The sequence below is a fragment of the Vigna umbellata genome, chromosome 2 (assembly GCF_029865625.1).
Source record: "Vigna umbellata cultivar VRB3 chromosome 2, Vumbellata_1.0, whole genome shotgun sequence".
Taxonomy (NCBI): domain Eukaryota; kingdom Viridiplantae; phylum Streptophyta; class Magnoliopsida; order Fabales; family Fabaceae; genus Vigna; species Vigna umbellata.
Genome location: NC_142166.1, coordinates 32,783,212 through 32,800,576, shown reverse-complemented (window position 1 = coordinate 32,800,576; position 17,365 = coordinate 32,783,212). Strand labels below are relative to the sequence as shown.

Genomic DNA, 17,365 nt, shown 5'->3' with positions numbered 1-17,365 from the left:
GCATTCCTAATAATTAGTTTTCTTAGCACAGGAGCTTAAGGACAACCAATATAATATTGGGAGTAATTCCCCGGATCTAGACTTCCCCGTACGTTCCCGTATCGACAAAATCAATAATCATGCATTGAATGAGTTAAACAAAGCAAGCATTAAGCAAAGAGGAAAAACCCTAACTAATGATGAAAGAAAGCATAAATCTTAGATTAAGATGCAAGCACAAATTCCATATATGAGAGCTTCAAAAGATTACATTGATTCCCCAACAAACATACAAGGTTTAGTTCACCATATTCATGGTGAACCTAGATGAACAATAACGAAAGAATGAAAGAGATAGAAAAACCCGAGAAAGAGAAGAGGAGAGCTGTCACCATCTCCCAATCTACCCCCAAGGGGTGAAAAGAGAGTGTTTGTTTTGTCTTTGCCAAAGATACCAACCCTAAGACATCTAGGTCTTTAAATAGGACATAAAAATAATAGAAAACGGGTTTAGGCCCAAACAGATCATAAAATCGCATAAAACTGGCCCAAAACTCGTCTGGTTGACTTTTATCGTATTCTGGTTGACTGGTTGACTTTTTGGTTGACTGGTTGACTTTTCTGGTTGACTGGTTGACTTTTCTGGTTGACTGGTTGACTTTTCTGGTTTCTGGTTGACTTTTCTGATTCCATCTCTCTCCTTCTTCACTTCTTTCACTAAATTCACCTTAAAACCTGCACAAAAACACTGAAATCAAGCATAAACCTGTCCAACTCTCTTATTTCTGAAAATATGGATAAAAGCATGATTTCAAGCTAGTTTCTAAGTGTAAAGGTTGCTTTTTGTGTCAATTTTAAGCATGAAAATAACAGTTTTTCAACTGTTATCAATTTGTTTTATCAATCACTTTTGATTTTAGAATAGGATTTGATGTACTCAATTGGAAACTTTGTCTGTTATGATGGTTTGCTTATGATTGTTGTTTGATAAGTAATGCCTGATAATGCTTTGATATTGATTGATGTTGAGATGTGCACATTGGATGCTTATAGAGGTGGTTCACAAGCTTTGTGAACAAATGCATGATGTTGTGATTGTGATTATGATATTAAGCAGGATGTGTATATGTGAAATGTGAATGAGCTGATATGTGAGGTTTTGAGCTCTAGAGTTTTTGTGATTGAATGCTATTCCTTTGGAAGCATAAATGACTTTACCTAGGTTTTCTATGATTGAATTACTTGCTTGTTTGCATCATATGATCAAGGCCATTTGTTGGTAACCCTTATATTAGCCAATTTCATGATTAGCCATTAAAAGTGAACACTAGGTGTTCTATCCTTTGAACCCTTAGCCTTGAATATGATTTGAAAACCCTTGTTGAAAAACTTTACCTTGAGTTAAGATGAGAATATTTTGTGGTATGTATAAATGTTCAAGTTTGGGGTTGTTGGAAAATAAAGGGAAATTGAAAGCATTGAGCTAAGAGCTAAGAATTAAGTATGTGAAAAGAAAAAAAAAAGAAAAAGAGAAAGAAAAGAAAAGAAAAAGCAAAGCTCAATGCAAAAGGAAAGTTGGGAATAAATAAGAATGATTGTGTTTATATGTTTCTCTTAACTCAAGGGTTTTTGTGATCTAGAAAAACCAATTTTCTTGTTAGCCCAGCCACGTTATAAGCCATTGAAAAGTCCTTGTGATGATGTGTGCTTGTAAGTGTTTTTGATTATGGTTAAATGAAAGGCAAAGTTGATTCATGTGACATTGTGATAGTAGAGTGAATGAGTGAATACCTCTGATACACTTGTGTGTTTGAGTGAAACACTTTATCTAGCGAGGAAAGATTCCATGAACATATAAGAACATCTTTGCTTAGTTGATTGATCATTCATGAAAAGTAGCATTTGTTGGATAGTATGTGATTGTGTGAACACTAAAGCATGTGCATGTCTTGATTGAAATCTTTGCAATGAGCTAAATTGAGTATTTACTTGTCTTAAAACGGGAGTTTTGAATGTGGTGAACCATTATATGGATTGATGGAAGATTGAGTTACATCTTGTTTGCTTGAGGACAAGCAAAGTTTTAAGTTTGGGGTTGTGATAACGGTTGAAAAACCGTTATTTTTATGCTTAAAATTGATACCAAAAGCAACCTTTAAGACTTAGAAACTAGCTTGAACTCATATTTTTACGTTACTTTTGTGAATAAGAGAGTTGAAAGTGAATTTAATGGTTTTGTGCAAGATTCCCTTGATTTTGTAGGCTAATTGAATGATTTGAAAGAAGAATTGAAGTACCGAATGATTGGAATGCTGAAAAGTCAACCAGAAACCAGAAAAGTCAACCAGAAAAGTCAACCCGTCAACCAGAATACGGAAAAAGTCAACCAGACGAGTTTTGGGCCAGTTTTCTGCGATTTTATGATCTGTTTGGGCTTGCACCCGTTTTCTATTATTTTTATGTCCTATTTAAAGACCTAGATGTCTTAGGGTTTGTATCTTTGGTTGGGAGGAAGCAGAAACACACTTTTCACCCCTTGGGCGTAGATTGGGAGATGATGACGACTCTCCTCTTCTCTTTCTAGGGTTTTTCTATCTCTTTCATTCTTTCATTATTGTTCATCTAGTTTCACCATGAATATGGTGAACTAAACCTTGTATTGTTGTTGGGGAATCAATGTAGTCTTGTGAAAACTCTCATATATGGAATTTGTGTTTTAACATCTTATATTAAGATACATGCTTTCTTTCATCTTTAGTTAGGGATTTTCCTCTTTGCTTAATGCTTGCTTTGTTTAACTCATTCATTGCCATGATTATTGATTTTGTCGATATGGGAACGTATGGGGAAATCTAGATTCGGGGAATTTCTCCCAATAGCATATTGGTTGCCTTTAAGCTCCTGCACTTCAGAACTAATTACTAGGAATGCTAGGAATTGTATGAACTCGTAATTAAGGATAGGCCTTCTTGCAAGGTGATTTAGAGAGTGGCATTAGCAATTGATGAAAAGAATGATGAATTCCTAAAGTATGAGAGTGGATAAGATGAAATTGATAACCCCAACAACATACTCATCCATTTAATTCATTAAAGTGTTTGTTTTCCTCTTTTCCATTGATCAACGTTCATGCATACATGTTTAATTACTATCTTTTGCATTTAAACCCTACAATCAATTGTTAACAAGTCTTAAATAATCAATAAATCATATAGCTAACTAGGCCGTGAGTCCTTTGGGAAAACGATACTTGGTCTTACCTAGTTTTATTACTTGATACGATTCGGTCACACTTGCCGATTGTTAAACAAGTTTGTGGCGCCGTTTTTCGGTGTTCATAAATTTGTCATCAACCATCTTTTTTTTAAGCTAAAATATAAAAACATTCCTACATAATGAAGCACCCTCCTAGAAGAAAAGAAAGAAAAGGTTTATCCCATTCATCCCCTGAAACGGCGTATGCACCCGTTGGCAAAAGAAAAGTTGCTTCTTTTCATTCCATTGTAACAGCTTGAAGAAAGTGTTCAAAAACAAAGAAGCTCCAAACAACATTGAACAACAAAAGCTAAAGAAAATCCGAGAGAGTGGCGGCTGGACTACACCAAAGTAAAAGTCACCCCTCCTTCCAATGAAAAAAATATGTGATATAAATCTTCTCCGTTCTTCCCAGGTGGCGGCTGGACCACATTAGGCCGAGACACACCTTTACCTCCACGTGCTAGACCTCTTTCTTTGCTGCTTCTACTAGACACTGCCGCTTGTGGGCCGTGGCATTCTCTTTCCCAGCCAGCTGGACTCTCCTTCTTTTCTGGACGTGCACCCCCTGTTGCTGGACGCACCGTGCCCGTGTACTTTTCTAAAAATGAAAGTGAAGTTATCTTCTCAATGGCGGCTTCTCTTTTTCTAAGCACATATGTGCCTTCTTCAGCCAATAAAACTCGTGCCCAGGTCTCCAATTTGCTCATGGGCCCGCTGCTGCCAGCCTTGCCTTGCTGCACGTTGCCAATTCTTCCCAACGCTGGATGAATCAGCCCATCACGCCTATTGGTGGACGTGTTGCCATCTGCTGGACCTCTTCTCTCTTTTGGACGTGGCTTCCTTTTAAAAGCTAAAGACCCATGTGCACCTCTCCAACTCTGAAAGAGCGTGTGCAAGCCGTGGCAGCCGTGTGCTTCCAATGATGAAGCACCCTTTATTCTCCAAGCTAGGCCGTCACCTTTAATTTGCTGGACGTCACTCTCGTTTTCAATTGAAGCACCCCTTTCTCAAAAGCCCAAAGAATAAAATCACCGCAGTGTCCTCCTTGTTGTGCACACTTCTTTTGTTGAATTATGTGACAGCCCTCCAAATGTCCCAAATTGTATTTCCAAAATTTTCCCTGCAATCAATAATGAAAATAATAAGCTAAGATAATTCAAATTAATTAAAATAAGAATTTCTAGTCAAATTAAGAATAATTAGCAAAAATGGGAAAATACTAGACATTCAAGCACAATTCCCTGATTAAATCTAGCACAATAAGCTAAGTGAAATCAAGAAAATATTGACTCATCAATAGGATAAGTCGGAAACCCCAACAACATAATCATTCCATATTTTATGTCAATCGCCTTTGCATCTTTCAATCCAATTGATCAACACTTGCATTCATATTTATTTTCTGCAATATAAACACAATGATTTCGTTTACAAGTCCTGATTAATCAAGAAACCATATGAATTTTTAGACCGTGAGTCCCTAGGGAAACGATACTTGGTGTTACCAATTATTATTACTTGATACGATTCGGTACTCTTGCCGAAATGTTAACAAGTTTTTGGCGCCGTTGCCGGGGATCAAAAATTTTGTTTATCAAGGATCTATACACATTTGATGAGGATGAAGACACAAAAGTGTGCCTTGTGGCAAGAAACCCTAAGAGTACATCAGACGACTCTAATGACAAGGTGGATTTCTCAGACCTACATCTAGTTATTGATGCATACTATTCATCTAAATTATCTAGCACACATAGTGATAGGGAATAACATGCTTAGATAGAACTAGCCTAAGGACAATTAAGAAATGGAAATTGAAAAGATTTAAAATGGAAGAGATAAGGAAGAGATAACTTATGAACTTGAGGACACACCACTTGAAATGATCCAAGATGAGTGCCAAGGTTGGACCTGTCGGTATTAGGACAACCAATATCGTCGAGTCGCGCAGCGGAATAAAATAAGCGTAAAGCGTGTTCAGTCACAACTTAAGTTAATATGGCCCGTTTTTACAAAATAAGTTTTCTTAGAGAAATTTTATCAAACAGTTGATGTGCGAAAAATGTGAAGAGTGTAGGGAGTAGAAAAATTCAACACAGAATTTTTATCCTGGTTTGAATCAAAAGATTCTACGTCTAGTTGTTAATCGCTATAAAAAGTGATTAACGTTTTCACTAAAAATCAGTTTCACAGATTTATAATAGAGTGAATGAAATAGAAAGATAAAACCTTCCTTCGACGAATGAACCGGAAGGGGTGGTTCTTTCAACGAATGAACAAGAAGCGATCAATCTACACTTTCCTTCGACCAACAAACTGGAACAATGAGAAACAATCTTCCTTCGACCAACGAACTGGAAGAACAACAACAATGCCACCTCGAAGAGAATCTCTCCCACCTTTGACCCACAAAGCGCAAGCTTCTCCTATTCACGAGACCAAGCAATGCAATGAACTATCTTTTTGGAACTTCCTCATGCGTTCTCAAAAAGCTCAGAGTTGTTTCTAAAGTGTTTGGTGAAGGTATATAAAGCCTACTGGTCCGAAACTAAAAAGACGCATTACAACTGCCAGTGATAATCGATTATTGTAAGTGATAATCGATTATATGCGAGACTTGGAACAATTTGGATTTTTAACTCTTCAAACAATCGACTCGAGTTCTTCATCTTCTGCCGCTCGGTTTGATTTGTCACAGCCTCCTGCCATTCGGTCTTCAATTATGTTTGGCTAATGTTCAACTCCGTTCGGTCTTGAACTGCTATACACTACCAGGCCTTCAACTACTACATACCGTTCGGTCTTCTAGCTGTATTCGGCCATGAGCAGTGTTCGTCGGCCTTCAATTGCCGAGTGACCATTCAACCTTAATTTGATAGGACCGTTCGATCACGGTCATGCCTTCCACTGCTTGGTCTTGGTCATGAAGTCTACCGTTCGGTGCTTAATGTCTTCTCTTGTGTAGAAATGCTTTTAAACTCTCATACAACAGGAGTCTTCTTATTCTTGACTTTGTAACATCATCAAAATCATTATCTTGAAGATACCAATGCTCCTCATTGGTAACAATCTCCCCCTTTTTGATGGTGATAAAAAATTCCTTGTTTAAAAGGATCTTTGTGTATCTGCATAGAATACAAACTTACAAACAGGTTAGTAGTAACTGCCCTATGAGTTTATTCTTCTCCCCGTTTTTTATCATAAGCAAAAAGCAAGTAGAAGTAATCCCCCTCAAAATGTTCTCCCCCTCAAACAAACAGTTTATGCAAGAAAAAATAACAAGAGAAACTAAATGTACCAAATGAACCGTCCGGAGTTTAATTACAAGAGAAAAACCAATTACTGTGTAATTCTTAAACACCGTTCGGTAACTAATGTACTTCTCCCTATGTACCATATGAAACGTTCGGTCGATATCACAATTATAACCAGTGGAGCATGCGCCGTTCGGTAAATACACCAGACAACTGGCTTAATTATTATAAAATTTGATTTATAATAACGAGAGAGGCAAATACATGATGAAACACCAGAGTATAGAAAAATAACAAGGTTTCTAACAGCCTTATATATCTCCCCCTCAAATGGGTACCAGGTATCACACGATCATGAAATAAGATGTCAAGCAAAAATTTCTCCCCATAAATGTCATATCCCTTTGTTCAAGCCGTTCGGCATGCCTCTGTTACCGCTCGGTTACTATTCTAGACTCCATCTAGCCTATCCTATATTAATTTTTTATTACAAGTCAGGATAATCGATTATATCATGGGATAATCGATTATCTGCGATTAGAGGCTTTCTCAATAGCAAAGAATAATCGATTATACTCTTATGATAATCGATTAAAAACGCTAAGTTTACGAAAAATGCGAAAATTTCAGAAATCTTAAATTTAAGACATGTCTAACACTCTTAGCTCTCTTCTAAGTTCATAGAATCTATCTTTAGGCAGAGCTTTTGTAAACATATCTGCTAATTGATGTAAAGTATCAATGTATTCTATTTGGCAATCTCCCTTTTGAATATGATCTCTTAAGAAATTATGTCTAATCTTAATATGTTTAGTTCTTGAGTGCATTATGGGGTTCTTGATTAAGTTTATAGCACTAGTGTTGTCACATTTCAAAGGAATGTGATCAAGGAAGATATCAAAATCCTCCAATTACTGTTTCATCCAGAGAATTTGGGCACAACAATTGCCTGCAGTAATATATTCAGCTTCAGTGGTAGACAAGGCTACACACACTTGTTTCTTTGAGTTCCATGACACTAAAGAACAACCCAGAAAATGACAAGTTCCACTAGTACTTTTCCTATCAATTTTACAGCCACCATAATCTACATTAGAATATCCTATTAAACTAAGTGAAGCATCGGAGGGATACCAAAGTCCAAATGAGGTGGTCCCTTTAAGGTATTTCAGAATCCTTTTGACAGCAGTTAACTGAGATTCCTTAGGATATGCTTGGTACCTAGCACACACACATACACTTTGCATAATGTCTGGTCTACTAGCAGTTAGATATAGTAGAGATCCTATCATTCCTCTAAACATAGTTTGATTTACTTCTTCACCAGATTCATCCTTATCTAAGTAGCAAGAAGTGGCCATAGGGGTATTGGCTTCCTTACAAGTATCCATACCAAACTTCTTAAGTACTTCTCAACAATATTTAGTTTCAGAGACAAAAGTTCCACCATCCATTTGCTTTATTTGCAGTCCTAAGAAGAAATTAAGTTCACCCATCATAGACATCTCAAATTCTCCGTGCATTATATTTGCAAAACCCTCATACAATGAATCATTAGTAAATCCAAATATAATATCATCTACATACACTTGAACAATTAAGATGTGTTTTCCTACTTTCTTAATAAATAAGGTTGAATCAACCTTACCTTTAGAAAAATCATTTTTAATCAAGAAGGTGCTAAGTCTTTCATACCAAGATCTAGGTGCCTGTTTAAGGCCACACAATGCCTTTTTCAATTTATAAACATGATTAGGATATTTAAAATCCTCAAATCCAGGAGGTTGACTAACATATACTTCTTCTTTAATAAAACCTTTCAGAAATGCACTTTTCAAATCCATTTGATACAATTTAAATTTCATCAAAGATGCATAAGTAAGTAACAATCTAATTGCTTCTAACCTGGCTGCCGGGGCATAGGTTTCATCATAATCTATACCTTCCTCTTGATAGTAGCCTTTTGCAACAAGCCTTGCTTTGTTCTTTGTGATGTTTCCATCTTCATCAAGCTTGTTTCTGAAGACCCATTTTGTTCCTATGACTTGATAATCATCTTGTTTAGGAATGAGTTCCCAAACATCATTCCTTTCAAATTGATTCATCTCTTCTTGCACTGCTATGCACCACTTGTCATCTTGAAGAGCTTCCTTTATATTCTTGGGTTCTATCTGAGACACAAAAGCTACAGTTAAGCAAAAATTATTAAGATTGTGTCTAGTAGTTACCCCTTTTGATATGTCTCCAATGATAATGTCCAACGAAAGTCCTCTTGGTTGTTGATAACTCTTGGGATCAACTTCTTAATGTTCAATTTGAGTCTCCGGTGAATAGTTTTCATTTAGGTACATCTCTTCAAGAGCTTCCCTCAAATAATCCTCATCACCTGCAATCGGTTTATTTGACTCAAGAGGGTTCACCTCAAGGTCCACAATTTCATCAAAGACAACATGTATTGATTCTTCAATTATTAAGGTTCTTCTATTGAACACTCTATATGCTTGGCTAATTAAAGAGTAACCTAAGAAGATTGCTTCATCAGATTTAGCATCAAATTTACCTAGATTATCCTTACCATTATTCAAAACAAAACATTTGTATCCAAAGATTTTTAAGTGAGACACATTAGGTTTTCTACCATTTAACAATTCATAGGGGGTTAATTTAAGAATAGGCCTAATAAGCATCCTATTTAGCACATAACAAGCAGTACTAACTGCATCAGCCAATAAATATTTTGGCATATTAGATTCGTTCAAAAGAGTCCTAGCTAATTCTTCTAATGATCTATTTTTCCTTTCAACAACACTGTTTTGTTGGGGAGTTCTAGGAGCAGAAAAATTATGAGCAATTCCCTGTTCTTCACAAAATTTTTCAAATGATTCATTTTCAAATTCACCACCGTGATCACTTCTCAATGTTTTGATTTTCAAGTCCTTTTCATTTTGAACACGTTTTGCAAAAGATTCGAATGCTTTAAAAGCTTCACTTTTCAAGGTTAAAAAGAATGTCCAAGTAAATCTAGTGTAATCATCAACAATCACAAGAGCATAGTAGTTTCCACCAAAACTTTTAATTCTAGATGGACCAAACAAGTCCATATGCAAAAGTTCTAAAGGATTAGATGTAGAAATCATGCTTTTTGATGAAAAAGATGATTTTGTTTGTTTTCCCTTTTGACATGCAGAGCATAATTTATCTTTTTCAAACTTCAATTTAGGCAAACCAATAACAAGATCTTTTGAGATCAATTTGTTCGAATGTGGCATATGTATGTATGCAACCCTTTTATGCCATAGCCAAGGACTTTCCTTTTTAGCAACTAAACATGTTATACTATGACTAGATGCACTTTCAATATCAATCAAATAAATGTTATTATGCCTAACACCTTGCAAAGAAATATCAGACGAATTCTTAAAGTATACAGTGCATCTATCGCTTTCAAAAGTTACCTTGAGACCCTTGTCACATAATTGGCTTATAATTAGGAGATTGTGTTTGAGACCTTCAACATATAGAACGTCTTTTATTGTCAAGGTGTTTCCTCCTCCAATGTCTCTGCTTCCAATGATTCTACCTTTGTTGTTATCCCCATATGTTACAAATCCTTGCTTCTTTTTCTCAAATGAGATGAACCTTTTCTTGTCACCAGTCATGTGTTTTGAACAACCACTGTCAAGATACCACAATGACTTCTTTGACTTAATAGGTTCCTGCAAAACAAGTTGAGCAAGAATTTAGGTCCCTAATCTTATTATGGGTCCTTGGGGTTAGTTCATACAATCAAGCATCATTTCATAACTTTGACCCATGCATATTTCCCATTTGGAATTCCAAAATGTTTGATGTTGCATTTGTTTGACGTATGACCATGCTTCATGCAATAAAAACAACAAACATCATGCACTTTATTTTTCACGAAAATCCCTTTTTCAACCCAAACTCTACGAGTTCTCTTAATTGTAGACATTTTGTGATTATGCATGTTCTTATTATCATTATTGCTTCTTTTAAAAGTAGTTTTAGCATTTGAGTTAGACCTAGAAACCTTTGCAAGTAGATTTTCAAGAATGTCAATATCAAACATGTGACTCTTACAAGATAAACATTCAACAGGTTGTTCATTTGCACTAGACTCAGACAGTTTAGTTTCTAGATTACTAACTTTCTTTCTTAATACCACTTCTTCATCTAAAGCTTTCTCATATTTAATTTTCAAATCCTTAAAGTCCTTTTTTAGAATTTTATGAGCAACATCTAGTTTTTCAAATTCATTTAATTATTCAAGAAATGCCTTTTGTAAATCAAATTCATCACTTGACTCAAAACTAGAGTCACTTACTTGGCTTCTAGCATCTTTTGAGTCTGCCACTAAACATAGATTTGCTTGCTCATCTGATTCACTAGCGCTTAAAGAACTAGAAGCATTTTCCTCCCATGCTATATAGGCTTTCTTTTCCTTGGGAAATGTTCTTTCTTTCTTTTCTTCACTTTTCTTATTCTTAGGACAATCAGTCTTCACATGTCCTCTTTCTCCGCATCCATACCACTTGATGCTTGATGGATAACCTTGATTTTCTTTTCTTTCTTCACGATACTTATCTTTTCCTTTTACTCTCATGAATTTTGCAAACTTCTTTATCATCAGGCTCATGTTCTCTTCATCATCAGAATCATCATCTTCAATTTTTCTTAAACTTTTTCCCTTAGAAATTTCATATTTGAAGGCAAGGGTCTTTCTTTTGCCTTGATCCTCTTCTGCAGTTAGTCTATTCAACTCAAGCTTGTGCTCACGAAGCTTTCCAAAGAGAATCGCCATTGACATCTGAGTGAGGTTTTGAGACTCCGAGATGGCAGTCACCTTTTTTCCAAGACTTGTCCAATGATTTCAATATTTTTACATTCAATTCATCAGTGTCAAAAGTCTTACCCAATCCTGTCAAGTGGTTCACAATGTGAGTGAAGCTCTTTTGAACATCTGAAATGGTTTCTCCAGGCTGCATTCTGAACATTTCATACTCCTAGATGAGTGTGTTCTTTCTTGCGTGTTTCACGTCATTCGTACCTTCATGTGTGACTTTGAGGATTTCCCACATTTCCTGTGCTATCTTACAAACTGAAATTCTATAGAATTCATCAAGTACAATAGCAGATGAAATAATATTACGAGCCTTAATATGAAATTGGGCTCTTCTATTTTCCTCAACAGTCCAGTTAAAGTACGGTTTTTCTACTTCTACTCCATCAACAATACTTTTTGGAATATAAGGACCATTTTGTACAGCTTCCCAGATGCCTCTTTCAACAGACCTCATAAATATTTCCATTATGACTTTCCAGAATGCATAGTTATCACCAGTAAAAGGTCGTGGTTTGTTGATGGAAGCACCTTCGCAAAAGTTTGAAAGAATATCAAAGCAAGTTCTGATACCAATTGTCGGTATCAGGATAACCAATATCGTCGAGTCGCGCAGCGGAATAAAATAAGCGTAAAGCGTGTTCGGTCACAACTTAAGTTAATATGGTCCGTTTTTACAAAATAAGTTTTCTTAGAGAAAATTTATCAAACAGTTGATGTGCGGAAAATGTAAAGAGTGTAGGGAGTAGAAAAATTAAACACAAAATTTTATCCTGGTTCAAATCAAAAGATTCTACGTCCAGTTGTTAATCATTATAAAAAGTAATTAATGTTTTCACTAAAAATCAGTTTCACAAATTTATAATAGAGTGAATGAAACAGAAAGATAAAACCTTGCTTCGATGAACAAACTGGAAGTGTGCTTCCTTCGACCAACGAACCGGAAGTGATCAATCTACACTTTCCTTCGTCCAACTAACCGGAACAGTGCAAAAACAGTCTTCCTTTGACTAACGAACTAGAAGAACAATAGCATTTCCAACTCGAAGAGAACCGCTCCGACCTTTGACCCACAAAGTGCGAACTTCTCCTATTCACGAGACCAAGCAATGTAATGAATTAGCTTTTTGGATCTTCCTGAAATCACACTGGATTCTCAAAAAGCTCAGAGTTGTTTCTAAAGTGTTTGGCGAAGGTATATAAAGCCTACTGGTCCGAAACTTAAAAGACGCATTACAACTGTCAGTGATAATCGATTATTGTAAGTGATAATCGATTATATGCGAGACTTGGAACAGTTTGGATTTTTAACTCTTCAACCGATCGGCTCGAGTTCTTCATCTTCTGCCGCTCGGTTTGATTTGTCACAGCCTCCTGCCATTCGGTCTTCAACTATGTTTGACCAATGTTCAACTCTGTTCGGTCTTGAGCTGCTATACACTGCCAAACCTTCAACTACTACATACCGTTCGGTCTTCTAGCTGTATTCGGCCATGAACAGTGTTCGGCCTTCAATTGCTGAGTAACCGTTCAGCCTTAATTTGATACGACCGTTCGGTCACGGTCATGCCTTCCACTACTTGGTCTTGGTCATGAAGTGTATCGTTTGGTGCTTAATGTCTTCTCTTGTGCAGAAATGCTTTTAAACTCTCATACAAGAGAAGTCTTCTTATTCTTCACTTTATAACATCATCAAAATCATTATCTTCAAGATACCAATGCTCCTCATTGGTAACAAGACCGCCGCTTGCTTTGCATAAGATAAGATCCAAAATATGACTTAGAGACAGAGTTCTATCTCAAAAGAAGATAAGCAATAATGGAAATCACTCTTAAAATCCATTCAATTCAAAGGTGTCTGATAACAATTGAAAAACTGTTATTTTTATACTTGAAATTGACTTCAATTACAACCTTTATGACTTAGAAATTTGCTTGAACTCATGATTTTGTTGAATTGTTGGAAATAAGAGAGTTGAAGGTGAATTTAATGGTTTTGTGCTAGATTCCCTTAATTTTGTTGGCTAATTGAATGATTTGAAAGAAGAGTTAAAGTACAGAATGGTTGGAATGCAAAAAAGTCAACCAGAAACCAGAAAAGTTAACCAGTCAACTAGAAAAGTCAACCAGTCAACCAGAAAAGTCAACCAGTCAGCCAGAAGGCAGAAAAGTCAACCAGAGTGCAGAAATAATTGCGACCGAGTGGCGCTTAGCGGTAATTTCCGCTGAGCGCTGATGACAAATTTATGAACAACGAAAAACGGCGCCACAAACTTGTTTAACAATCGACAAGTGTGACCGAATCGTATCAAGTAATAAAACTCAGTAAGACCAAGTATCGTTCTCCCAAAGGACTCACGGCCTAGTTAGTTATATGATTTGTTGATTATTTGAGACTTGTGAACAATTGATTGTAGGTTTAAATGCAAAAGACAGTAATTAAACATGTATGCATGAATGTTGATCAATGGGAAAGAGGAAAACAAACACTTTAATGAATTAAATGGATGAGTATGTTGTTGGGGTTATCAATTTCATCTTGTTCACTCTAATATACTTTAGGAATTCATCATTCTTTTCATACAATTCCTAGCATTCCTAGTAATTAGTTCTGAAGTGCAGGAGCTTAAAGGCAACCAATATGCTATTGGGAGAAATTCCCCAGATCTAGATTTCCCCGTACGTTCCCATATCGACAAAATCAATAATCATGGCAATGAATGAGTTAAACAAAGCAAACATTAAGCAAAGAGGAAAATCCCTAACTAAAGATGAAAGAAAGCATGTATCTTAATATAAGATGTTAAAACAAATTCCATATATGAGAGTTTCACAAGACTACATTGATTCCCCAACAACAATACAAAGTTTAGTTCACCATATTAATGGTGAAACTAGATGAACAATAATGAAAGAATGGAAGAGATAGAAAAACCCGAGAAAGAGAAGAGGAGAGCCGTCACCATCTCCCAATCTACCCCCAAGGGGTGAAAAATGTGTTTCTGCTTCCTCCCAGCCGAAGATACAAACCCTAAGACATCTAGGTCTTTAAATAGGACATAAAAATAATAGAAAACGGGTCCAGGCCCAAACAGATCATAAAATCGCAGAAAACTGGCCCAAAACTCGTCTGGTTGACTTTTTCCGTATTCTGGTTGACTGGTTGACTTTTCTGGTTGACTGGTTGACTTTTCTGGTTTCTGGTTGACTTTTCAGCACTCCAATCATTCGATACTTCAATTCTTCTTTCAAATCATTCAATTAGCCTACAAAATCAAGGGAATCTTGCACAAAACCATTAAATTCACTTTCAACTCTCTTATTCACAAAACTAAAGAAAAAATATGAGTTCAAGCTAGTTTCTGAGTGTTAAAGGTTGCTTTTAGTATCAATTTTAAGCATGAAAATAACAGTTTTTCAACTGTTATCAAGCGCCAGTTTTCAGGTGCCGAAATCACCGCTGAGGGGCAAAACTGAAGTGTCGCACTTGCCGTTGAGCGGTAAAAACCGCTGAGCGAAACTTTTATGGGCTTGGGCCTACTTTTCTGTATTTTTTAGAATAGTATATAAGCTTTAGGACGTCCTAGAGTTTGTATCTTTGGCTGGAACGAAGCAGAAACACACTTTTCACCCCTTGGGGGTAGAATTGGAGATGGTGACGACTCTCCTATTCTCTTTCTCGGGTTTTTCTATTTCTTCCATACTTTCATTCCATTGTATTTCATCTAGTTTCACCATGAATATGGTGAACTAAACTTATTTTGTTGTTGGGGAATCAATGTAAATCCTTAGAAACTCTCTTGTATGGAATTTGTTCTTCAAGATCATCTTTATGATACATGCTTTCTTTCATTAATAGTTAGGGTTTTTCCTCTTTGCTCAAAGCATGCATTGTTTAACTCATTCGATATCATGATTATTGGTTTTGTCGATATGGACAGATACGGGGAAACCTAGATCTGGGGAATCTCTCCCAAAAGTATATTACTGATGAACCAATATTTTCCTCACTTCACTTAGTTTAATGTGCTAGAATTAGTTGGGGAATTATGCTTAAACGTCCGGTATTTTCCTGTTTTTCCTAATTGTGCTTAATTTGATCGGAAATTCTTATTTTAACTAATTTGAATTATCTGAGCTTATTATTTTGCATTATTAATTACGGGAAAATTTTGGATAACTTTTTGGGACATTTGAAAGCTAAATGAGAAATGGCAATTGAGCCAATGCATCTTAGCCATTTTTATTTTCGCTGGCTGCCGCGTGAATGTTGTGTCAACTTGTGTGTCTTCGTTTGAGTTCAATTCTTATCCGTTTTCCATGCAATTTTTTTTCATAGTTTCGTCTGGATGTCTATTTTAACATATAGTTTTTACTTTGTTCAAATTCATTCTGTGCTGTTCCCAGTATTTATTTTACTCTCATATGTCAGTCCAGTGATTACTGCTGTTTGTGTCAACTTGTGTGTCTTCGTTTGAGTTCAATTCTTATCCGTTTTCCATGCAATTTTTTTTCATAGTTTCGTATGGATGTCTATTTTCACGTATAGTTTTTATTTTGTTCAAATTCGTTCTGTGTTGTTCCCAGTATTTTTTTTTACTCCCCTATGTCATTCCAATGCTTGCTGTTTGAGTGATTTCTAATCTGTTGCATTGTTTGCTTGTTGTTTAGTAATTGTGGTGGCTGGAATTGATCATTGGATGATGCTAAGACCTCCCAACACTCTTAACCAAGTCCTTTAATTCTTGAATTTTAAGAAGCAAAATGGAAGGGCCCACATAGAAGCACATGGTCCAGCCGAGAAAATGAATTGGAGGTGCTGCCACGTTTTCTTGGAAGTGTCACAGCCCACACGCTGGCAGCAAGGGGTGCACATAGAAGCTGGATTCATTTGGGAAGAGGCACTTACGGCCTTGATCCAGCAAGAAGAGAAGAACACACACGGAACTAGGTCTCCACGGGAATTGAAGCACACGGCCCACACTTAGGAGGTGGCATCCAGCAAGGGGTATCCACGTCCAGCAAGCATGTGGTGGCAAAAAGAAGAAGCTGTCCAGCAGCTTAGAAGTCCAGCAGCAAGCGGATGCACGTTGGAGAGCTCCAAGCCAGCAGCTTTGAATTGGTACAACAGGCCCACACTTCTTCACGCTTCCAGTAGCTTTGGTGTGCACATGGAGGCATCAGAAAAAGGATGGAGGTGCAGCGGCCCACGCGGGAGAAAGTTGGTGTGACCTAGTAGGGGAAGAACTGGAGAAAAAAAAAAGACACGGAGAATGGAGGGCTATGGGTAGCAGCAGGAACGCACTAGCTGTAGCCACCACGGAGGATAGGATGGTTGTTGAATAGAGAGCAGCAGCAGCACGTTAGGTAGTGTGTTGTCACGGAGGGAGAGAAACACACGGCTGGAGGAGGAGAAGGGAAGCAGCACACGCTGCATCCTGGAGAGAGAGATTCATTTTTCCTTTTCTTGGCTTGAGCTGCTGCATCCAGCACGTTGTGAGCAGCAGCCTCCACACTTTCTTTTCTCATTTTTGCTTTACTTGTGCACGCTGATACATTCATATTCACTCTTGTTGGCTTTGGATAAAAGAAAAAAAAAATGTTTGCTTTCATTTTACTGGCACTGATTTCAATTTTGGAACAAAGGAAGAGACACATGTTTTCGTTTTAATCTCTCGGTCACAGCAGCAAGAAACGAGTGTTTCTTTCTTTAGAGTAGTAGCTCAGTTTTCCTTTATAGCATTTGAATTTAATTTAGTAGGTGGCAGCACGTGTGATTTGTATGAGGGAGAGCCGCCACGGAGTTGAGATGGGAGGCATGCGAATTGGAGGAAGAAGTGCTCTAGGTTTTTATTATTCCAACACATGTAGAAGATTGACTCGGTGATGGAAATTTATTTTATTTAATTGGATTGTGCCCATGATTTTGTCCAGAAGTGTCTTCAAATTTAACTAAAGCTATTTTTATATTACATAGTGAATGGATGTGCGTTGGTGCTGTGGGACCACAATG

At 36.8% G+C, this 17,365-nt stretch overlaps 1 protein-coding gene across 1 annotated transcript in view; it reads right to left on the bottom strand.

Annotated features, from left to right (window-relative positions):
* Window positions 1–3,575: 3,575 nt before the first annotated feature.
* LOC148203828 (uncharacterized) overlaps window positions 3,576–17,365 on the bottom strand; it is a 102,059-nt gene continuing 88,269 nt past the window's right edge. The window contains exon 4 of the mRNA XM_088107777.1: window positions 3,576–4,239. Within this exon, the coding sequence (XP_087963903.1) occupies window positions 3,576–4,239 (664 nt within the window). The remainder of the gene's footprint in view (window positions 4,240–17,365) is intronic.